This window comes from Anabrus simplex, chromosome 12 (assembly GCF_040414725.1).
Source record: "Anabrus simplex isolate iqAnaSimp1 chromosome 12, ASM4041472v1, whole genome shotgun sequence".
In the NCBI taxonomy this organism is placed as follows: domain Eukaryota; kingdom Metazoa; phylum Arthropoda; class Insecta; order Orthoptera; family Tettigoniidae; genus Anabrus; species Anabrus simplex.
This window is the reverse complement of record NC_090276.1, coordinates 57,232,661-57,258,077: the sequence shown is the minus strand read 5'-3', so window position 1 is coordinate 57,258,077 and position 25,417 is coordinate 57,232,661. Positions and strand designations below refer to the sequence as shown.

The window sequence follows — 25,417 nt, the reverse complement described above, 5'->3', positions numbered from 1 at the left end:
GCTATGGTTACATTGTCTGATCATCCATCCACACCTTACATCACTGCCTGCACGGTAGCTAGGTTACACGTCCATCACACAAATTTTCGGTAACCCCCAGCTCTTTATGTCGAAAGTTCCGGACGATAGGCCTATACACCCGTCTGTAAAAAGGTAGCACTCTCTAACAGTTCGGAGTAAAATATCAACCCTTAAAATGTTAGGTGATTAATTCGGGAATATCTTTATCAAAATAAACTGCTTATACCCGAAGATAAATAATATAATCGTCGCTGTCGGGACAAAACCTCCTATGTGAAATATTTTAGCTTAGAACTTTGACCGATAAGGTTCTGCAATATTGTTAAGGCATTCTCGCTTTTCGTAATGTACTGTATGTGCTGCGGGTCAACATATCTCCAAAAATATTATCACACAAGAGGTTTTGTCCCGGCAACGACGATATATTTTGATTTAAAAAATTATTATTTACAGTATAACTGTTACTAGGGAATAGGTAACGATGGTCGAAGTAAGGACATAAAATACAGATTAGAACACGCAAGGAAGGCCTTCTTCTTTTTTTTTTTTTTTTTTTTTACAAAAGAAAGGGTTTTCCAAGGCCCGCTTCTTTATCCCAATGCGATATTTAAACAACGATAATTCCTAAACTACGTTGTTGTTTGGGTCGTAAGTCCATAGACTGGTTTGATGCAATGCTGACCTATCCTGGGCTAACCTTTTCATATCTATGTAACTCCTACATCCACTCTAATGTGTTTGACGTGTTCATTCCTTCCTGCACCCCTACCGGTCTTACACTTTCCTTAAAAACCAACTGAACAAGTCCTGGTTGTCTTAAGATGTGTCGTATCATTCTATCTCTTCTTCCGATCAAATTTCGTCAAATCGTTCTGCTTTCACCAATTAGATTCAGTATCGGTTCATTCGTGATTCGATCTACCGATCTCACCTTCGCGTTTGAAAAGCTTCTTTTCTCTTTCTTTCTTTCTGAGCAACTTATTTATTTCTGTTTCACTTTCATACAATGACAGGCCCCAGAAGAAAACCTTCAAAAACATATTTTCAATGTGTATATCAAAGTTTAATCCGGTCTAGAAAGCCAAGAATAATGGCCGAGAGGATTCGTTGTGCTGACGATACGACACATCGTATTCTGCAGGCCTTCGGGCTGAGCAGCGGTCGCTTGGTAGGCCAAGCCCCTTCCGAGCTGTAGCGCCATAGGATTAGTTATATCAGAATTTAAATTGATTATTATTTTGCACTTCCCAATCTCATCAATAGGGTTTCATACGAGATAATTATTTCAAGGATATCTCTGTAGGAATTTGAAAACGGGCCACTTTTTCCTATAAAAGAGCCATAAAACCGAAAGTAATCGCTTCATTTAAACTAAATATGGAATTTTTCCTAATTTAGATTTCATTAACTGTCTCACCAAACTTGTTTGTTCGTTTTAGCCTGGTACACACCATCTCTTAAATTACAACGGCAACAATTACAGTCGAACCTCGATATCTCGAACCTCCATTACTCGAATTTTCAGTATCTCGAATTTACTTAAATTTCCCGACCTATTCTTCGTGTGTATTTATTCCTCTATTGCTCGAAAATCGGTTGCACGAATTTCTCGATTTCTCGAAGCAAACATTTCCTCCCTTGAAGCAAAAAATACTCTGTAACTCAAATTTTGTGCAACATTAACTGTGCAATGCGGTATTTGTGGTTTGTGAGGAACACTTAAGTAAAGAAAGGGGTACAGTGATGATGGGAGCTAATATGACGAGAACGAACGGTAAAAAGTATAACTTCTAGTGTTTGGAAAATCGGCGAAGCCTCGCTGTTCCTTGGGTGTGAATTAATTACCGGTCACGTACGAAAGCAACCCCGAAGTCGCGGATGACAAGCTCCAATTACGAACCTCGCCTGCGTGGTATTGGACGAGAAGGTGCAACGTGAAGGGAGGAAAGGTTAACAGTAACAGACATAGGAGACTAACGGATTTTTTCGAAAGGTGTTCGAAAAAGTTACTATAAGTGTTATAATTAAAGTGATGTCCTAAAATGTTTTTATATGTTTAAGTACTGTTAAAAAGGTCCGACTCGTTGGCTGAACGGTCAGCGAACTGGCCTTCGGTTCTGAGGATCCCGGGTTCGATTCCCGGCCGGGTCGGGGATTTTAACATTAATTGGTTAATTCCAGTGGCACGGGGGCTGGGTGTACGTGTTTCTTCATCATTTCATCCTCATCACAACGCGCAGGTCGCCTACGGGAGTCAAATAGAAAGACCTGCACCTGGCGAGCCGAACCCGTCCTGGGCACTAAAAGCCATATGACATTTCATTTCATTTTACTGTTAAAAATAATGTATTCAGTATAAGCCCGTAGATACTTATGATTCAATGTGTTATACATGATAAGAAACGTTACTATCTATATCTCGAAATTTCAATAACTCGAAATAAAATTCGAGATATCGAGGTTCTACTGTAATTTCAATATGTGACAAGAAAACCAGCTCTGTTCTATGGTGTAGTAGACAACGGCAATCCCAGACGTGTGGACAGTGAATATTCAGACCAACACATTTGAATAAAAGGTAACGCTTGAAGGATACGGGTTATCCGGTATAGGCACGTGGGTGGTCCGGGACAAGTTGGCAAGGTCAGCACAGATATCATCAAGTTCAGCTGGTTGAAGCACGCTAGGTCCCTGGTTCGATTTTCAGCTTCCAGAACTCGTACTAGTTATCCTTTACCTTCTTCATATTGGAATTATGAAATAAGGTAAATAATTATTTTTTTCTGGTAGTTGAAAGGAACAAAGTGTAATTTTTTTTTGAAATTATAACCAAATTTAAATACATTAGAGCCTCCGTGGCTCAGGCGGCAGAGCCCCTCACCGCTGGGTTCCCCGGTTCAAATCCCGATCGCTCCATTCATCTCTGAATCATTAATCACTCCTCCAGAGGAGTGTGGCAGGCTTCGGCACATTTGCTACCCTCGCTACTGGGATTCTTTCATTCCATTCCTGTCCCGGTCGAATGACTGCTGGAAACAGGCTGTGGATTATCTTTATCTCTTGTTTTCTGAGATAAAATGTGCAACGCAGCAACATTGATAAAAAAAATGTTCGAAATAGATTAATTGTAACAAAATATCACGACGGCCTTAATTATACTTCTTATTAGAAGTACCCGTTCTTCGTACGGGTTGTTAGAAACTGGCTATAGTTATACTGTCGATGTGAGCGACTTCATTAGATAATTATATCACTGGTGTATTTACTTAAGTACGTAGAAATTACTGAATGTACTTGTTTGATCCGACATTTCGTAACTATTACAAATGTTTACCAATTTGGGGAAGGGGGGAGGGGGCAAAATTTGGCTGCTGTTGCCATGGTTAAGACTGGTCGTTTCTTTATCGGATTCCTAGAGCAAGGGTAGTGTGGTGCCAATATCTCTATAATGGTGGTTTTGTGGCCCGTAGGGCTTACCGAGTTTTGTTCTTTGCGCCAAGGGGGCTTACAATGAGCTTTGTCTCGTGCCTGTATGACAAATTCGATATTTCGCCTATTATTTTTATATCTCCTGCCCTCAGATTGTTTATTGAAAATTTTAAAGTAGCCTAAGTTACTCCTTATACCACCAGCTATCTCCCAGTGAAAGCCCCGTCAAAATCGGTCCAACGTTTCGGAGATTAGCCGGAACAAACACACAGACAAAAATGGTAAAAATTGGTTTTTAATTATAGACTTCTGTAAGTAATCCACCGTATATACTTAAATATAAACTTAGTAAAATGCCGTTGTTTTGACATTACAAACAGACACTTCAATTTTATTTATTTGTATAGATTTGTTAAGAATAGCCCCCCCCCCCCACTTTTTTTTCAGAATCGACTAAACAGAATGTAACAAACTTTAAGGACACATATGTAAAAGAAGAAAATATGCTATATGTTAGAACTCATTATATAAATCCTTACTCCGCTCCAGGACACTGCCCTTGAGGTGCCAGAGGTGGGATCCCTCGCTGAGTCCCGGGGAGGAAACTAACCTTGGAGGGTAAACGGATTAAATAAATAAATAAATAAATAAATAAATAAGCCCTGCTCCCAAATCCCTACGAAAAACGGGTACTTAACTGGTAAAATTTAAAGACAAATAATGACGTAAACACTTTAAGAGTGTATGTATGTTTAGTCCTCAGCCCGAAGGCTAGTTGGATCCTCAACAGCTCCGCCATCAGCTGTCATAGATGGCCTAGGCATCACTGAAGAGGCGTACTAGGGAAATGAGGAGTGAGGTAGTTTCCCGTTGCTTTCCTCACCGAGCCAGAAGTTGCTATTACATATCAGTTTGCCAAGCCCACTGAAATGCATACACCAACCGACCCTATGAGCAATATTTTCACACCATTCATAACAGGGACTGGCTGCAGAAGGAATGGCATTACTAGCACCGCTCATACCTTATATTGTTAAAGCCAAGGATAAGGCAGAGACAGATCAATGAAAGTAACGCGATTGCTCTAGCCCATACCAGAAGACATAGTGCACTGTAAACACTAGGTCCCGCCAGCAAAGGCATACTTTAAGAGTATAGAAATTAAAATGCAATTATCATACTTTTTTTTTCATGCATTGTGATTTGTGCCTGTAGCCAAGCGGACTGTTTTAGTACGAGTTTCTGAAAGTGCTGCGTACACTCACGTTAGCTTGAGAGAGTACTTGAAAGCCAATATTATTAACTCTTTCTTGTCTAATAGGAGAGTGAAAGTTAGACATACAGCTATTATTGCAGAATAATAAACTGGCGCACACTCTTAATGTCATGTTTGCGTGTCAGCACAATTTCCGGGAAGGAAGCCAAACAGATTGCCTCATGATTTACGAACCAAATGGAATCAAAAGGATCTCGTTTTGATGTGTGCAAATTAAACTGTTGTTGACATTCTTGGAATTTGATCATATCGTGCAGGATATTTTGTTATCAGATGTGGTAACATCTCTGAGGTCACTTCAGAACGAGTTTCTTATGAAATTTATCATTCCAAGTTTTATATTTTTGGCAGGCCATTGTTGGCTGAGAAAGAAAAATACACGCTCAAGTTTGTACGTCGTCAAATGGCTTTGTAGGATTGTATTTAACACTCATTTGAACCTCTCAGAATCTGAATGTTTTAAAAGCCTACCTTATTTAACATATAGGACATAGAACCAAGCGACCAACCTGCGAAATTTTGTCTTCGTACGTCGCAAAGTAATGGAGGAATGAATTTCTTATTTAACATCTAGGACAACCTTCGAGTACAATTTTAAGTTAATATTTATTCTTCCCAAACCGTTTTACGTACTGTCATTTTCAGAGTCAACCCCACCTAAGGAATTTTGTATTATACGTCAAGCGGTTTTGGAAGGATGTTTAATTTCGCTTCCGGTACTGACCTTTAGTGCTGGAATGTTTTAAAATACGTACTTGGAATTTCAAACCTTCGTTTCGAGTTAAGAAGTGGTCTGATGACAATAATATTCTGTTATTACGTAACAAAGAAATAATCATCATGTGAAATTTCAACCTCGTATGTCGAACGGTTTCAGAGAAATAAAAAAAAGACACAATATTCAACATCTAGCATATAAAGAAGCAATTTCAACACAAAATGTTTGCAAAACTCTCCTGGCCAGGAGAGAAACCTCTGAGGGTGAACCCAGGGTGTAGGGGGGAGAAGGGAAAGAAATTACCCCGGGTCCACCGCCCAGAGATTTTTTCACTCACACATACACACAGAAGGTTATACAACGGCGATTTCCATGAAGGATACGTGGCCGCATATCCGACACGGAAATCTAGAGACTCGAACCTCAGAAGTTCTCGCCTCCCAGTCGTATAACCAACACCTAAACCACTCGGCCACAGCAGCTAGGCGATGGGAGGGGGCGAAGTGCTGGTACTTAGGTACAGCTGGCGTCACTTCAGGGTAGCGCTACAAGAGGGCAGGCTGTGTATTTCTCCGCTCCGCGTGCGAATGAGTTGCCAGTTGATATTGAGAGGTTACTAACACTACGTCGAGTATTGAGACACCATTTCTCTGGTCGAGATTCATAGTAGACTCATATTAAAGCCATAGGTCACATAGCATTACGTAGTTTGTTCTCGTATACAGAAGCTAAATGTTCAAAAATGCCCAAAATAAAGAGCGCATTTAATGAAGATTTGCGGAAAAAGTGTATTTTCGCGAAGACCGTCATGATGACTGAGAATAATAGACTTTCTATATAACAGAGTGAAACCAATGGTAATTGTGAAGTTATTCCTTTTGGAAGAACGTGTTGGCCTGGGTTTGATTTCCAGCAGCCTACTACCAGAAATTTAAGATTAACAGACCTATTTCGTAACAATAACAACCTGATATTACTGAGGTGATTGCTTAAGAAACCAAGACGAGATAAGATCAGAAATGAAATGACCCGAAAAGACGTCCAAATGGAACCACTTTCTGAAACTTTAGCAACATCAATGGTATTATGGGATAAAAGAGGGCTAACAAAGTAGAATGCTAATTGGACGAATGAATTTCCTACTCAAAGGTGTAATGGAAAAATAACCAATGTGCGTCTGTACAAAACAAAACCAATGTAATGTGTTGTTTTTTCTTTTTTTTTTTTACAATTGACTTTACGTCGCACCGATACAGATAGGTCTTATTGCGACGATGGGACAGAAAAGAGCTAGGAGAGGGAAGAAAGCGGCCGTGGCCTTAATTAAGGTATACCGTTTGCCTGGTGTGAAAATGGGAAATCACGGAAAACCATCTTCAGGGCTGCTGACAGTGGGGTTCGAACCCACTATCTCTCGAATGCAAGCTCACAGCTGCGCGCCCCTAACAGCACGGCCACTTGCTCGGTTAGAAATTTCTTCCACTGCCAGATTATCAGCTAAGTAGGTAGGTAGCCGGTCTCGTGGAGTAGGGGTAGCGTGCCTGCCTCTCACCCGGAGGCCCCGGGTTCGATTCCCGGCCAGGTCAGGGAATTTTGCCTGGACCTGAGGGCTGGTTCGAGGTCCACTCAGCCTACGTGATTAGAATTGAGGAGCTATCTGGCGGTGAGATAGCGGCCCCGGTCTAGAAAGCCAAGAATAACGACCGAGAGGATTCGTCGTGCTGACCACACGACACCTCGTAATCTGCAGGCCTTCGGGCTGCGCAGCGGTCGCTTGGTAGGCCAAGGCCCTTCAAGGGCTGTAGTGCCATGGGGTTTGGTTTGGTTTGGTTTGGTTTTAGGTAGGTAGGTAGGTAGGTAGGTAGGTAGTTAGTCTAGGTGCCGCACGTCACCACATGACATTCCTAGCCTCTCAGATGTCTGAAAATTACGTCAATACCTCATCTCATACAATGGCTATGTAACCTTCAGTTGGGGAGATAGCGGTATCTTAGGAAGGCCAGCCACCTCTGAGAGAAAGCTGACTGTCTTGCTGCATGTGAGGAAGATTTAGCCAGCTTGGATATTAGCCACATGTACAGTCCAAAGTGAGCGAGATAGCTCTATTTAACCCGCAGTTCAGATGGCCGCGCATTTCACTCACGTCACAATTACACAAAATGAGGTTTTTTTTTGGTCATAAACCATGGCCTTCTGTAAATGTTCTTTTATATGATGCATGCTAGCGCTGCTCGAAAATCGTCTGTTGCCTTGACAACCTCAGCGATGCCACGTTTCTACTGATGCTATCGCCACCAGGTTGACTGCTCCAGATCGCTTTTGTGGTAGTGTATCATACGGAGTGGTACAGACTTGACTATTACTTTTTTATTTCATCAGTGGCTAACTGTACAGTTTCCTATTGAACGACATTCAGGAACGCACTGCCATAGCCAGCCATGGGAGTAAGCACAAACACTGTTTGGAGGTTCTCCAGCGAGATATTCCCTTTCTTGCTGTTATCCACACCTCGTAGAAAATAAAATAATATTCTCACTAATTGGGGATTCTTCTTGACGTGTGGCTGGGGGTCATCTGAAAATTTGCGGACGGAAGTGTAACCATAGCAACTGTGCTTGGATGGATGGCCAGACAATGTTACCTAGCAAACGTCCAGCCTATGTCTTATGGCTGGTTGCCATCTGCAATGGCCATGACCGGGAGACATATTTATGATCATTTGATTTTCGCAAAGCGAAACATTCTTAATTTTTATTTCCGATGAAGTATTATCTTCCTGTAATGGTTTATTATTGAAGTGTGCCGTTAACAATTGGCATTAAATAATACGACTATCAATATTTTATGTATTATAACATAATGGCGTATGACTCACTGATGGATTAAGTTATGCCATGACTGCATTTTTAATATGTTGTGCATTTGTTGACACCTAATATTTATTGGCAATAACGTCTTCTCACTTAAATGCTGAAACTATTAGCACAATCTTAGGAACGATTCCAAGTCGACTGAATTCCATTAGTTCTGATCTATTCAGTGGATTATCGGTCGCCCGACCTGTGAGCCTGTCTCCCGCCAAGCACTTTACCGCAATGCGCTTCTAGATGCCACAAGTTCTCCTTTGCAGTTTGCTGAGAGCTTAATCAGCCTAAGGTTCAGTTTAGTCAAGTGTTTCGCCGGGCTGAGTGGCTCAGACGGGTGAGGCGCCGGCCTTCTGACCCCAACTTGGCGGTCGATCCTGGCTCAGTCCGATGGTATTTGAAGGTGCTCAAATACGTCAGTCTCGTGTCGGTAGATTTACTGGCACGTAAAAGGACTAAATTCCGGCACCTCGGCATCTCCGAAAACCGTAAAAGTAGTTAGTGGGACGTAAAGCAAATAGCATCATTATCATCAGTCAAAGTGTTTAGTGCTCAGTGTAATTGTTCCAATGCAATTTTCATTACGTTACCGCGTGTATATGCATTATACCTTCAGGGAATCTTGTGCGAAACCACTATGAATCAATGCCGGGCGAGCGCTGGCCGCATTACGGCAAAATGCTTGATTTAAAAAAAAAAAAGTTCCTGTATATGTTTTATTAAACACTGGCATCCTGGTACGTTCTGTTCCTGAGTGTTTCCCATGATTAATATATAGGGTGGCGAAAAAGTCACTGGACAGTTGGTTAAAAGAAAACTAAAGTAACAGCAAGACGTAGTACAGTTAACCCGTTAAGTTGGTAATAACAAATGGCGATGATTATGCTGTGTCAAGTTGGTATACAATGCTACGACCGTTGCCAACGCTGGCAACGGCTACGACAAACAAAACAAAACAAAAACGATAATCGAACTAGTGCATTGTTGAAAGCGCGATGTGTGAGATGTGTTTAGAACTGTAGTTTTCCGAATTGTCACGATGTTAAAAAAAAGAAAGAAGGGATTTTCGCTTTAAAAACATTTGATAAAAGTGGTGGTACTGTAGTTGTTAATGAATGGGGACAACACTTTAGATCAAAACCACCGTCTAGACAAACAGTGGCGACATACGGAAGAGATTTGAATAACATGGATCTGTTATGGATGCACCAAGATCTGGTCGCCCAAGAACAGTCACAAGTGAGGATAATGAATTGCGTGTATCTTTAGCTGTGACCCAAAGTCCGCGAAAATCAACCAGACGATTAGTAACTGAGCTGGATTTATCACGAAGGTCAGTGCAAAGAATGTTACACAAACAGAAGTTTATATTCCAGAATATTATATCCAGAATGACGTCTTCAGTTTTGTGAATTGATGCTTGACCAACAAAAACACGATCCTAACCTATTTAATAAAACTGTGTGGTCTGACGAGGCCAATTTTAAGTTCAGCGGACAAGTTAACAGACATAATTCCACTTGATGGTATACTAATAATCAACATCTTTTGTTAGAAGAACAACTAAATCAACCTGGTGTGAGTGTCTGGGAGGGGGGCGGGGGGCAATATAATCATTTGGCGTACTTGGACCATATTTTTTGACGGCAGTGGCATAATGTGGTGGTGCCCCATCGTGTTGAAAGTTTTCAGCACACGTCATAAGTCGTGGTACCACGTAATTCTGAAGTATATCCAAATACCCTACTATCGGCAGTCCTGAATGGTTTTCCCTGGTTTTCCATTTTCACATCATGCCGACGCTGTATGTTAATTAAGGTTACGGCCGCTTCTTTCCCACTCCTAGCCCTTTCCTATCCCATCGTCGTCATAAGATCTATCTGTGTCAATGCGACATGAGGCAAATTGAAAAAAAAAAAAAAAAAAGCCGAACACAAGCCAGGCTGATGTGAGGGCGAAGTTAAACGGGTTTCGAACTCAGTCCTTGGCAGGACATACACATCTCAGTTCAGCGATTTAGCTCATAGATGACCATCCTGATACTTCCACGGATTTTATAAAATAATTTTTCGTCGTATATAAGATGGGCAAGGGACATTAGTTACGCACAGTTCACATGACTTGTTATGTCAATGTTGAGACCTGCGCACTACTAATATTCTGAACATTGAAGAGGAAACTTACCGTTCACTTGTGTCTGCCACACGGCGTCACCGACACCCCAGAGTCCGGAGATAGCGAAGAAGACGAGCTTGTACTCAGGATTTGGCCTCCACATGAGCAGGACGCCCACGAGGCAAGCATGCACCACAGCTCCAAGCGCCATCAGAGGGAACCGACCCACGAACTTCATGACGGAGCCGAAGAGCAGGGAGCAGATGGCGTTGACCACACCGAAACAGATCATCACATAGCCCACATTGTTGATTCCAAGAGCGCACGATACGTAGGCCTGTGGACAGAAAGAGGGCATTGTACAAGTCAACCTCGCTGTTGGCCTTACTACTGCAATAATAATAATACATAGCAAAGCAGAGAAAATTACACACACAATCCGCACCTCAAACCAATGGACAGAAACAGGATGACCAAAACCAAGATGCCTTGGTTTAGAAACACCAAAGAAGACCTCAAAATGCTACAAATCAAACCTGAAGACGCCTTTGACAGAGATCTCTTCCAAAAAAAGATAGTGTAGAACGTGCTAAACAGAAACGAACAACAGAGAAGGCACTGTGACCCTTGGACAGAGGAACGCAAAACAGGTCCATTTGCAAAGAATCAGAGAATTCTGGGCTCAAAACAAAACAAAACAAAGCAAAGCTCACTCTCAGTTGTAACAAGACTTAACGTCGTCCTCGATGGCCCCAGGGAATGAATAATGAAGTTAATATATCTCACTAACATTTTATTAAGTATAATATAATTATGAAGAATAATTTTCCAATTGATCGTTGAGACAATGGCGCCTTTGAAACACCAATTTGAGCATTTAAATTCGCTACAAGAACCCCATAATCTTGATTATAATTTTTCCCCGTTTCTTCATTATTGACGGCCTGTTATACCCGACTATAAGCATAGATAATTAGTAATTCTACTATTAATACAGACCGTGAAATAAAAAGTTATAGTTGCCAATCATTTAGGGAATCATTACATACAGGCCGTACGATGTGTTATGTTGAATGGCTAGAGAAACAAATGAGTATTTGTTCACAGTACGAGTTGGTTCGTAAAATATTACCTGAAATAGCTTGCAAACATTACATTAAATGTCTTCTAAATATTCAATTAAGTATTCGTTAGTAAAATATTATCTGAAGTAGCTTGAAGTCAATTTACTTAATTTCCTTTAAATAAATCCAACCACATCCCATACCATCGAAGGACCTTGGTCTACGGAGCGACCGCTGCTCAGCCCGAAGGCCTACAGATTACGACGTGTCGTGTAGTCGCCACGAAGAATCCTCTAGGCCGTTATTCCGTTATTCTTGACTTTTTAGGCCGGATAATTTCCTTCAAATACCGTAGTAATTATTTTCTTCGAACCCCACTGTCAGTAGCCTTGAAGATGGTTTTCCGTGGTTTCCAATTTCCACACCAGGCAAATGCTGGGGCTATAGCTTAATTAAGGTAAAGGCCCACTCAGGCTTTTCCTAACCCATGGTCACCATAAGACATATGTGTCGGTGTGACGTAAAGCCAATTGTGAAAAAATCTTTTCTTTTTTAAAGTCAATATTAGCTGAAGAAGCTTGGAAATATTTAACTTAATTAAATTTACGTTTGTATAACATTAATTGAATTAACGTGAAGCCGTCCCATGCCATTTCTTTTAAACATTGCATTAAAGAACTATTTTATTGCATTTACATTACTTTCTATGTCCAATAAACTGAAAATGGAAACAGAGTTCTGCTGCCCTTATTAACTGCTGTCTTTTAGAAAATAAAACAAAAAAGGACTATTAATCTGTATCGTAATTTTCTCTGTCACGTTGTTTATTTTTGCAACAGCAACCTCTGCATAAATGTTCGTATATGAAAACTTTCACCGTCAATATTTCTTAAGATGCTTTCCGGCTTATGGGATTATTGTAGAAAACTCTATCGTGGCGATGTTGGGATGAACACGAATTCTCTTCTCTTAGGATTTTCAACGGATATAATCTGTCATTACAGTAAAAGACTTCGGATATGATAGCAATCCATAATTATCAATCAATCAATCAATCACCACTGATCTGCATTCGGGGCAGTCGTCCAGGTGGCAGATTCCCTATCTGTTGTTTAACTAGTCTTTTCTTAAATAATTGCAAAGATTTTGGACATTTTTTTAACATCTCCCTTGGTAAATCTCCTCTATCCCAATTTGTCCTCTTAAATTCCAACTTTATCTTCATACTGCTATCTTCCCTAATTTTAAAAACACCACTGAAACGTGTTCGTCTACTAATGTCATTAAACATCTCTCCACTGACAGCTCGGAACATACCACTTAGTCGAGCAGCTCATCTCCTTTCTGCCAAATCTTCCCAGCGCAAACTTTGCAACATTTACGTAACGCTATTCTTTTGTCGGAAATCAGCAAGTTCTCGAATCAAGTATTCATGGTGAGATTCTCATACACTGGAACCATACTCTAGTTGGGGTCTTACCAAGGACTTACATGCCCTCTCCTTTAAATTCTTACCACAAGCCCTAAATACCCTCATAACCATGTGCAGTCCGACTCGTTGGCTGAATGGTCAGCGTACTGGCCTTCGGTTCAGAGGGTCCCGGGTTCGATTCTCGGCCGGGTTGGGGATTTTAACCTTCATTGGTTAATTCCAGTGGCCCGGGGGCTGGGTGTTCGTGCTGTCCCCAACATCCCTGCAACTCACACACCATACATAACACTATCCTCCACCACACGCAGTTACCTACACATGGCAGATGCCGCCCACCCTCGTCGGAGGGTCTGCCTTACAAGGGCTGCACTCGGCTAGAAATAGTCATACGAAATTATTTAACCATGTGCAGACCCTTTATTCACAATACCGTTTGAGATCTTACATTAACACCTACGTACTTACAAATGATCCCCATAAGCAACTTTCACACCATCAAGGTAGTAATTAAAATTGAGAAGACTCTTTCTTTTAGTGAAACAACCTGACTCTTAACTAAAATGCTGTTGTTACTATCTTAATAACTGAATGGTCGCATTTCCTGGTAAATTTTCAACAGTCTTCGGGTTGTTGACCACACACATACACAAACTCATTAGCTATAGAAACAGGTGGCGGGACTAACCGGACCACCCCGTTATGAGTACCCACTCACATCGGCAAGTTCCCTGCAGCGTTACAGGCAAGCTGCGTAGATGTAGATCACTTCTACAAGTGGGTCGCTATTAGTATTATTATTAGCGAACTACCAGTCTTTACCAGATAAGTGCAGGGAAGGGCACGCCCATCGACAGGAAGTGTAAACAACTCCAGTCATTTTGCGTCCTTACTTGAAAAAAGTATGCCATACAAAAGGAGAATACTATTAATTTAATTAAGGAATTATAATTTCTTGTAGGTCACTGCATCAATGAAGTAGCCTTTGAAATAAAATTATTTTCTCCTTGGATTACTTGCAATCTACAGAGCTCAACCTTGAATAAATGCATTCAGAGCCATAATTTTTAGCGTCTCGAGTGCGAGAGTTGGTGAATTATAGAGAAAACCGTGAAACTCAAATTGTAAACGTGGATCTGGGGACTAAGGACCTCCAGATTTTTTCTGAAAATTGAACGCATTTCTCAGCCAGCAGCCATGACTTATACTGTGCTGTTCCTTGAAAAGACTTGCAGACCCTATCAGATTCATGAACATCAGCACAGCTGTGTTGTTCCTTGAAATGACTTGCAGACCCTATCAGATTCATGAACATCAGCACAGCTGAGAATGATATTCCGAAATGACCTCGTTTTGAGTTGAGGCTTCTGTTCGTAAGTCTAGGTCTGTGGCCTCCTGAGAAAACATTACATGGAGTCAGTTATTCCTTGCATATGAGGCGAAGATCACTACGCGAGTGTACGTGTTGCTGTGTCCAGTGTGATGATGATGATAAAATATTATTATTATAACAGAATCACACCAACCTCGATAGAGTCGAGTCAGGATATTAGTAATACCACTTAAGATGAAATCTTGTGTGCTGTAATTTAAAATGTTAATTATAAAGTTAAAAAAGTTCATTTAACAATGATGACTGAAGTATGGGTATGATCAACAGCACATGGTGGAGCATCGAATAGAAACTAATTATGATGACGTGCTATTTTCATTTAGTTATTTCTTCAATAACAGTTTTATTATCCATGACAAATGATTTAAAACGTTTCAGGCTCATTTTCTGGCTTAATGAAGTACAGTACAAGAAATTGCGTTTTGTTATGCTAAGTTGTGGGTTCGTATAATACACAACGATGGTACATCTTACAGCGTGTTGAATATTCATGAAAAATGTTCTCGATTATATTTGCTTCAGCATTTATAATTGAATACATGGGTGTGATCTTTCTTTCCGACACATTATCCGTAATATAAGGTTTTGAACAACTTGTATTTTAATAATTACGTTTTTGTAAACTCCTCCCGAAGATTCCCTAGCAGACTGAACCGCAGTCTCGAATCAAATCACTTAGTTCACCTTGAGAAATACTGTGTGGCTCACCGAGCGACTCAGCTATAAAATCAGGATCGTAATATGTGTACACTTTTGTAACCTCTTCTAGCAGAACATATTTTAACTCAGCTGGTGTGACGGCTATGTGTAGGTATGTTTTCTGGCACTTGGGCAGCTTTTATCAGCAAGTGAAAGTTGTTTAATGCCACAGCATTATTTACTAAATTACGTCATAACCTTACGTGGAATTCGAACTAACAACCTTGAGAACAAAAGGCTACTATGCCATGGAGGTCGGCTGGTACTCATCGCCACCGTACGCTCTGCAGTCAGATGAAGACAGTAGCACATTTCGTCATCGGCTACTAAAGGGAGAAAGCGTTCGACACGATAAATGTTTCTTCCTCTTCAGCTTATCGGAACATAGACAAGGCAGTAAGTCAAGTGCCTGCTCTGTGCAGTGAATAACAGCGAACGTGATGCGATAATATTCCTGTAAAAGTAGCCAAATATAACTTTAAAAATGATGGTGGTGATAATAATTATTTATATTTATACATTTATATTATATTATATTATATTTATACATTTATATTTGCTATCATTTTGGTCGTAGCTATATGGAATGTGTGCACCTGACGAGTTTACGACGATGACTCTAAATTATTAATAAAGCTATAAAAATTCTACGAAAAGATCATTTCCGAAATTACGACACTTTTAAAGTTGCATCTGGGACATGTTTTTAAAAGTTATAGGCTTACAGGTTAGATAAGATAAAGGAATACAGTGTAGCGCTATTCTGGTTTCAATGCATTTCTTGCATTTTAACAGCATAGTGCTGCTCCGCAACATTTGTTATAAATGATTTGCCTGCCCTTTTCAAGGGTTTTATGACCATTTAATAAGAAGAGCGTTATGGTACGCCGCAGTTCGTAGAACGGTTGTCTTGTGAGCTCATAGGTTAGTCTCGAAGGAGCGTTTTTTGCCAGGCAGAGAACTTTTGTAAGATACATGGACTTAATTCTTTCTAATGTAGCTAGGTTATCCTTCGACAGGTGTCCCCGATAATGTCTAGGGCGTTATGTCATGATAGGTTCGGTTTGTAAGCAGACTTTTTTCTTCTCTCTTAGCAGCATGTACGGTAAGTTATTTGGAACACTCTGCCATCTGTTGAATATTTTTGGAAGCTTGGAAATGTTAGAGAATCAAAGAGTATCTAGCAGGGACTAATGTTTTTCCGTGATCGGAGGGAGTGTGTACTCTCTGGCTTGACAGGTACTAAACAAATATGGCTGCATGAACTGACATTACTAAGGACGAAAATAATTTATATCAGAATATCAATGAAATTTTTATAGTCACTTAGCAACCTGATGAGTATGGAATGTATTGCGGGTTAGGGTAAACCTTCGCCTGCAATGATTGGAGTGATCTTTTAACGTTTTGATTTATGATTACTCAAAGTTGGCCGAACGGATTTGCCGAAGCTGTTTTTAGTAAACATTTTTAATATATAGATGTATAGACCTATTATTAATTGATTTAACAGCCGGGGCCTACTGACCCGAACTTGGCAGGTTCGATCCTGTCTCAGTCCGGTGGTATTTGAAGGTGCTCAAATACGTCGAACCAAAACCATCTACAATATTATCAGACCTTAATACAAAATTAACATGGCCGACGCATCGGTTGAATGTAAACAAACCTGTGATACATTAACATAACCTTCTGATTATCGCATTGAATTGCTAAGTTGTCAATAATAACGAAAATAATACTTTGCGTAATAGACCAATACCATCTAGAAATAGCCTATATTTAGATACGCAATAAGTGGAAAATTCAAAATATAAGTCTTCCTTGTGAACTAGTATTGTCCAGGAAATAGCTAATATAGGCTTGCATTCTAAAATATCAGTCCTAGGGGAATATCTGATGAGTTTCCAAGTGTGGCAGTTTCAATTCAATTTAATCCAATCAAATCAATCAATCACCAATGATCTGAATTTAGGGCTGTCGTTCAAATGGCAGATTACGTATCAATTATTTACCTAGTATCTTCTTAACTGATTTCAAAGAAATCAGAAATTTATGGAATTGGTGTAGATATAGTAGGGGGCACCCTTAGTAAATTATTCCAGATCGTAATTCTTCTTCCTATAAATCAATACTTGTTTTAAAAAGACATTTACTTGAATGAGCTGTATATTACCACACGCTTTTAAATACAATAGATTACCTCGTTCAAGAAATTTACTAGAAACATAATCTTGTCACGAATTTCAATTATCTCAAAATAATGACTCGCCAACCTGCTATACATTGTTTCACTTCAGATAATGAATAGGAGAATCGATTTTAAGTTCTCTGGTGGGATATGCATTTTCGTATAAAGCACTTTAACACCAAAATTGTTGGCAACGTAAATACGTACTGTAAGTGACAGTATATCAGTTGATAACTTGTCCTCTAATTTAACAAAGAGCATATCATCTTCATACATAGCTTTATCAATTTTTATAAAGTTACTTTTAAAAACCTCAAAAGGAATAGTAATTGAGGAGTGTACTAGAATTGACACCAACACTGACATGTGGCCTTATCCGAAAAAAATATAGCTCATCAAGTACACGGAAAACACCCTCTCTATTGACAAATTTTAATGTTTTAATGCAACTACGAAATCATCACGATGCATTAAGTACACTTGATCTGAATGTGAGTGCATCTGCTGTAATATGAATTACATCCAGACACACAATACTATCGACACGTCGTAATATACCAAAACAGTTTTAAAACCAAATTTCAATAAATACATCACTACACTAGCGTTTGCTAATCAAACCAAACGAACAGAAAGAACTAAACTGATACTTCGCACATGCTCATGTTTACATTTGAACAAACCGATCGCGTCGCCATTTTGGCTAATATCGATAGCTGCATTAAGGTCTGATATATTGTAGTTGATCTTGGTCAGCCTCGTGTCGGTAGATTTACTGGCACGTAAACCAGTAACAGTAACTAATTAATTGATTTAGCGTATGGCTTTAACTCTAGGTGTGGACCTAAAAGAGGCTACAGAGCTAATTGCAAATAGAGGACTGCAAACTAAACGCTGAAAGGCGTAACAGTCTAATATACACTCGACGACCCATGGCCACCAGAACGCAGTCTAGGTTACGAGAAAGGAGAGAAAAATACCAAGAAAATGAAAGACTGTTTGAGTCAGTGAAGGAAAGAAAAGTAAAATTTTATGGACATCTGTTTAGAATGGACGAGAAGAGGCTGACAAAACAGATTGTTAGAACACTTGACAGTAGACCTAAAATTTCCGACAAATGGTTCAAGGAGGCAAGAAAGGATCTTGATAAGTCTGGATTAAATCGGAAAGACATCTTAAACCGAACGAAGTATAGATCAGTGATCGACAGCTTCAGAGGCTTCCATGACGAACAGAAACTGAACAGGGGATGGACAGAGGAAAGAAGACAGAGAAAGAATACAGAGATTTCGGGCTGCGAAGAAGGCTCCCAAGAATGTGTAATAATAATAATAATAATAATAATAATAATAATAATAATAATAATAATAATGGAGATGAAAAGGAGGGATTAAAGGAGAGGGTGAGAAGGATGGAGCTGGTATTCAGACTATGTCATGACACCTATAAGTCCAAGTCTCTCTCAATTCAGGCCAAGTTAAAACATTACTGCACAGTGGTTAGAACAGAGTGCCTTTATGGAGCAGAAACCTTGACGAGGATGGCTGACCCAGTCCTTGAAAAAAGAGAAAGAAGATTCTTGCGAAAAATCTTAGGCCCTAGAAAGTCGACGAGTGACCCAAACACATTCCGGTTAAGATCGAATTTGGAGCTCTACAAGACAGTAGAAAGAATCACGACTGTGATGAGAAAAAGGAGACTGACGTTTTATGGACATATCAAAAGAATGAACCCTGAGAGATTGACCAACAGGATACCTCTTCTGCAGGAAAAGTGGAAAAAACAACCGGGATGGCTTCCACACGTGCACAATGACTTGGCAGAAATAGGTATCAAGGAGGAGGATATAAAAGAAAGGACATCATTTAGGAAGAAGGTTGCGGGATTGAGGGATGCGTCTGAAGAGCAACATGCGAAGCCACGGAACATCTCGGTGGAAGAACGAGCAAGAAGAAGTCAAAGACTCAAGAATCTTTGGCGAGAGTGTAAAGAGAAGGGTATCAGTCTGCGTGACAGAAGGAAGATTGTGTAAACGTGGCCCACAGGTGGCCGTATCGATTAATAATAATAATATAATAATAATGAACCTCCGTGGCTCAGGCGGCATCACGCCGGCCTCTCACCGCCGGATTCTGCGTGATAGGTTTTTTCTCCGAGTACACCGGTTTTCTCTGTCATATTTTATTCCAGCAACACTCTCAAATATCATTTCATCTCATCTGTCAGTCATTAAACCTTGCCCTAGAGCAGTGCGACAGGTTTCGACAGCCGGCACAATTCCTACCCTCGCCGCTAGATGGCCAGTCTGTGAAGTTTGAATTAAACACGCGTACCGGACTGATAACCTACAGACAAATATTTCACCATGTTTCCTTATAACAGAAACAGAGCTGAGTGTGAAACTTAATGCAGCAGACAATGTTTTTACTTGTTGGTCAACAAACAAGCCATGCTTATCATTACTCAATCGTCCTCGGTGGCTGCTCGTACGGTATCTCCTCGTACCTGGTACGGAGACATTGTCTTTAATGTTCATATTACGTAAGAGTAAAGAGGCATCCTCCAAGTCATGACAATTAGCTCGGGCATTAAACCGTAAGTACATGCACTGCCAGGGGAATACAAAATGATACTTGTGAATATGGTGCTGCCATCTGATATCTAAAGAATGACTCACTCAGCGCTTGGTAGGAGACATTTTTATTTTCATGGTCACGATAAGATATTCCTGGCTTTCTGACACAGGCTGAGTCACAGCAGACTGGTATCTAATATTACGTTAAAAGGTAATATTTTATTACAGTTACGTTCCTCGACACCGGATACATGGAAAGAAAAAAAATTAACATGCTTTTAGTGTTTGGGTAGAACGCGTATATCTTACAGAGTATTTAACTTACGATTATGTTTAATGTCTCAAATGATAGGTAAAAGAGGAGGATACATGTAAACTTTTTTTTTTTAATCTGAAATGTAGTTTCCATGAAATAGCGCTTGAAAGTAAGGGAAAATTTCTGCTAAATATGTGATTTCACTCGCATACTCTGTTATAAGATGGCGCAGTGTTGACTCGCGCGCTCAGTTGGAGGTTGTGAGTAAACGAGCTAGAAAGAGGACTATAGAGTGGCCATTGGACCGCCATATTTGAATCTACTTGAACACCGCGTCCGCCATATTCTAAGCGATAACATCAAGTGGGTGCGGTGATGAAGCAAGTACAGAGGCTGTGGGAATAGGAAAGCACTCACTCAAGATGCATAATGTCTGTTTAAAATGGCATTAAAAATACAAGATACAGGCTACATACTTACATATTATATACAAAAGGAAAATTAACACACTTCCAGTGATTATGAAAGAAATTACATTACATTTTCATTTAGCATATCTAGCCCTAGAGAATGAAAATATAGAACAGAAACCCTTGAACAAAACAACACCGAGAAATAATAATAATAATAATAATAATAATAATAATAATAATAATAATAATACTGGGTCTCTTGCCAGTCACTTGGATGTGGCATTCTATGGATTCAACCTAATTTTACGGCCGGATGCCCTTCTTGATGTATTCACTCTTGTGTGCGTCTCTGTGATGGTTCGTAGTTAATTTATGTTGTGTGTAGATGAAGAAGATTGTCCAGTCTTAGATCCAGAGGAATTAGCTATCGACTAGCCAGTTAAAATCCTCGGACCGGTCGAATCCGGGGCCCTCTGAACTCAAGGCCGGCACGCTGATCATTGAGCCAGACACTAAGCAACTTGGCAGGTTCGATCTTGGCTCAGTTCGGTGGTATTTGAAGGTAATCAAATCCGTCGGCCTCGTGTCGGTAGATTTACTGACACGTAATAGAACTCATGCGGGACAACATTCCAGCACGTCAGCGTATTCGAAAATGTAGTTATTGGGACGTAAAAATAATAATAATAATAATAATAATAATAATAATAATAATAATAATAATAACTGGAACATAAGTTGTAGGATAAACAATTTAAAATTATCGTTTAAAAAGAGGACAGTCCTTGAGTTAATGATTTTAAATCACATACTTTCCTGAATAGGCCTAATCCACTTCGATATTTCTGGACGAAGATTCTACTAATACTGATTCATTTTATTTGCCTTATGTTGCACCCACTGATACACGTCTTATCGCTACGATGGGATAGGGCAAGGCCAGGGCTGCGAAGGAAGTGCCAGTGGCCATAATTAAGGCACAGCAGCCCCAGTATTTGCCTGATGTGAAAATGTGAACCACGGAAAACCATCCATAAGCGCTGTCGACAGTGAGATTCGAACTCACTATATCCCGAATGCAAGCTATATGCCGCGAACCACGTAGCCAAGTCGCTCAGTAGTAGTGGAGATGTCCTCATACAGTATTACTCCATATCGTTGGCCAAGGCGATGAGGTGACTAGGAAATTCAAAACATTTTAGGCGTGGCGTTGTACGATAAGCGTCTTGTATCATCGTTGCTCTCTCTATATTTTTCAAAATGCTGGGGAACAGTGTTTTGCAGGATACCATTTAATAATAAATAGTGGATTTTCGTCCTACCAACTACTTTGTACAGTTTTCGGAAACGTTGAAGTGCCAGGCTATCTCGCCGGAGTTCAGTTACAGGCCGGTAAATCTACCGACACTCGGGTGACAAGCACCTTCAAATAACAAATATGCCAACTTGGGCTCTACCGTCTGGCTAGGCCTACTGTACACACACTGGATTGAGCTACACAGGCAAAGTAATTCTGCTAATCGCTCAAAATAGTGTACTTTATTCGATCTAATCTATTAAAACTAGCGGACTGTAATAAGCAGAACAATCTATAAGGATGGCGCTTGAACTATGGCGTCGCTATTTCGCCTTGGCACCACCCAGAGCGCTGTAGCAGCCGTGTTAGCCACTCTATAGTCTTATTTCTAGCTCGTTGTTGTGGTCAGTTGCATAGAGCAACAAATTTATTTTCCATAAATAAAGATTTCCGGCACATAGCCTACTCCAGTCGAATAGCACCAATGGGTCTGCTCAAGGCTTAACGTCCCCATCCGACGGACAAATCACCATCAACCCCCTCACCCCATTCGAGCACTGCGGAGAGGTTTGGAATTTCTTCCAGGATTTTTGGCATGTAATCTAGTGATTATAAATTGTATACCAGCACCTCCCCTACCCTGCCGGCCAATGGGACTCGAACCGGCGACCATATAGACTTGACGCCTTAATGGTCATGGCCACGAGGCGTGCATACTGTATTCAACATATTTACCAATACCCTCATTTTGTGAAGCCTCAGACCTCCATTTCCCCTTCAGATTAGTGTTATATTTACCTTTAAAACAATAATTACCTCAACTACTTCTATGTTATTTACGTCACGAGGATACTTTCAAGTGAAACAATAATCACCACGGTACGTCGTCCTCAAATCTGATGACAGACAAAATCTCTATTCCCAAGAAATGTTACAATCGAAACCGACAACATTATATGGGTAAAGAAAATCTGATTCCCAATATTTTCTGCGCGTACACGCGCAGGTTGCTCTTGGGCATCATACAGAAAGACTTCAACCAGGTGAGGCAAACATGTCCTCGGACACTCCTGGCGCTAAAAGCCATGTACGCTAAATACAAACATAAATTCCATATCTGCAACTCTACATGGTTCAGCTGTTGCGTGTTGAAGAAATACAAAATGACAAAAATGTCAAACAAGTGGTAGGATGATAATTATTAATTTTTCGGAAGCTAATGAAATTAATGAGGGTGGCGCAAGAACTATACATAATATACCAGCAATATGGTTATCTGTAATTATCTAAAGGATAGGAAAATTGTATAAAAGATCAGGAACAATAAGACACCGTATAAGTGATTCCGTAAAATCGCGACAGATCCCGTAACTGCTGATGTAGCAAATTCCTCGTTTGTATTACTGTATTGCAGGTATTTAAAAGGTTTGAAATTGTTCTTCAAGCACCCACCATCATTCCGATCTCCTCAATGATCAAGTGTACGGTAATTCAGGTAAAGACTGCTGTATCGTTCTAAATTGGAACCTGCGCTCAAGATAGCAAAGGTTTGTTTTGAGTTTTAGCGTCCCGCACCAAGGCCACCAGCCAACCAGGTCGCTCCCCCCGATACTCCATTACATGTCACTTTATTCTCGCTGGCTTTGGTCAAGTGACGTCAACGTGTGAGTGCTGCTTGTCCGGGCATCCACCACGTGTCAGAGGCAATTACTGCAACTTCAGAACTGTGACAGCAATTAATTTCTTTGACGGCTGAATTATTTTTTTTTGCTCTGAACTCTTATGCTCTTTGCTATGGATCTTGTTTTCTCCTTGCCGAAGGAATGGAGAGTATTCTTTGCACAATGTTCAAGTACGCCCCGTGTGCATTCTATTTCTTAATATTATAAATGCTGAAGTTTGAAGGTGATTCGGAGTTGGGACGTACTGTAGGTACTGGTAACGTACGCATTTTGTTTATTACTGAGCATGTAAACACAGACAGCATGCAGCTGCTGTTGTTTTGAAACGTTTTAGCTATTACATCATTATTGGCTGAAAGCCCGTTCGTACATTCATAAAGTGTATTACGTAGGAACTGCATCAACATTTGCATGTGTCCTTATTTGACTTCACTGATAGTAACGGCATGAATTTAGTGCGTGGGATCTCAAACACCCATGCTCCAATAAACAGTGATGCAAATAAGAAATATTCTTTACATACTACGCGTATTGTATAATGAACAACTGGACAGCTTCACAAGTACTTTATCTTTAACAACTGTTAGTTCTTGAAGCTGATTTTTACATTCTTTACGGTATAAATTTATCTAATAGTAATTTTATGCCCCACTGAGCAATATTACGGCGAGTTATATTTTACGAGCGTAAATCTACAGACACGATGGTAGCAGGTTTGTAAAAACCTAACCTAACCAGCACGCTCTGTTCTGGGTGATTTCCGACGAAGGAGTAGTGTTACTAAAATGTTGCAAACTATGGGGTGGGAAGACCTGATAGTAAGGAGAAGAGATGTTCGACTACGAGGTATTTTCGAGCTGCCAGTGGAGACTTGGCGTGGAATGACACAAGTAGACGAATAAGCTTGAGTGGATCTGCTTTTTGTTTTTCTTTAAACACCAATTTGCTTTACAGATAGGTGTTATGGCGACGATGGTACAGGGAAGGCCTAAAAGTGGGATCTCCCTGTGGGTGGGGGCGGTAGAATAACACCCATGGTATCCCCTGCCTGTCGTAAGAGGCGACTAAAAGGGGCCCCAGGGGCTCTGAACTTTGGAGCGTGGGTTGGCGACCACGGGGCCCTCAGCTGAATCCTGGCATTGCTTCCACTTACTTGTGCCAGACTCCTCACTTTCATCTATCCTATCCGACCTCTCTTGGTCAACTCTTGTTCTTTTCCGACCCCGACGCTATTAGCTTTGCGAGGGCTAGGGAGTCTTTCATTTTCACGCCCTTCGTGGCCCTTGTCTTCCTTTGGCCGATATCTTCATTTTTCGAAGTGTCGGCCCCCTTCCTTTTTCCCCTCTGATTAGTGTTATATAGAGGATGGTTGCCTAGTTGTACTTCCTCTTAAAACAATAATCACCACCACCACCACCACCATCATAGATGCCCAAGAGAGTTTCGGTTTACTCGGTCTGCCATCTAGTAGACGTAGAATAAAACGGAACGTAGCGGAGCGTACAGCCAGATGGCGTCAAATTGAAATGTCTGCACACGGTAGCTGAGGCCATACGATGATGATGATGATGATGATTATTATTATTATTATTATTATTATTAGCCCCAACATTTCGTACTGCAGCTCTTAAAAGTAGGAAAGATCACAGTATGAAGATAAAGGTGGAATGCAAGAGGGCACATATTCATTTACAGGAAGAGTAAGGGATTGGAATAAATTATCAAGGAATGTGTTGGTAATTTTCGAAGTTATTTGAAAATGTTTAAGAAAGAACTAGCAAAACAATTGAAGGGGAATCCGCCACCTGGGCGACAACGCTAAATGCAGATCATTGACACCACCTCTACAGCACGGAAATGGTGCACTAATTATACCATATCTTCTTTGTAATTTAGAGTTTTCTTTAATGAATAGAACTGTATAGATACAATTTGATATGCTTTACCTTGTTTTAAAGGCAGCCTATAAATTACAGGAGGCTATTTCTTAATAAA

At 40.4% G+C, this 25,417-nt stretch overlaps 1 protein-coding gene across 2 annotated transcripts in view; it reads right to left on the bottom strand.

Moving 5' to 3' along the window:
- LOC136884061 (UNC93-like protein) overlaps window positions 1-25,417 on the bottom strand; it is a 345,685-nt gene that overhangs the window by 9,410 nt on the left and 310,858 nt on the right. For both annotated transcript variants that reach the window (XM_068229948.1, XM_067156085.2), the window contains exon 5: window positions 10,493-10,760. In XM_068229948.1, the coding sequence (XP_068086049.1) occupies window positions 10,493-10,760 (268 nt within the window). The remainder of the gene's footprint in view (window positions 1-10,492; window positions 10,761-25,417) is intronic.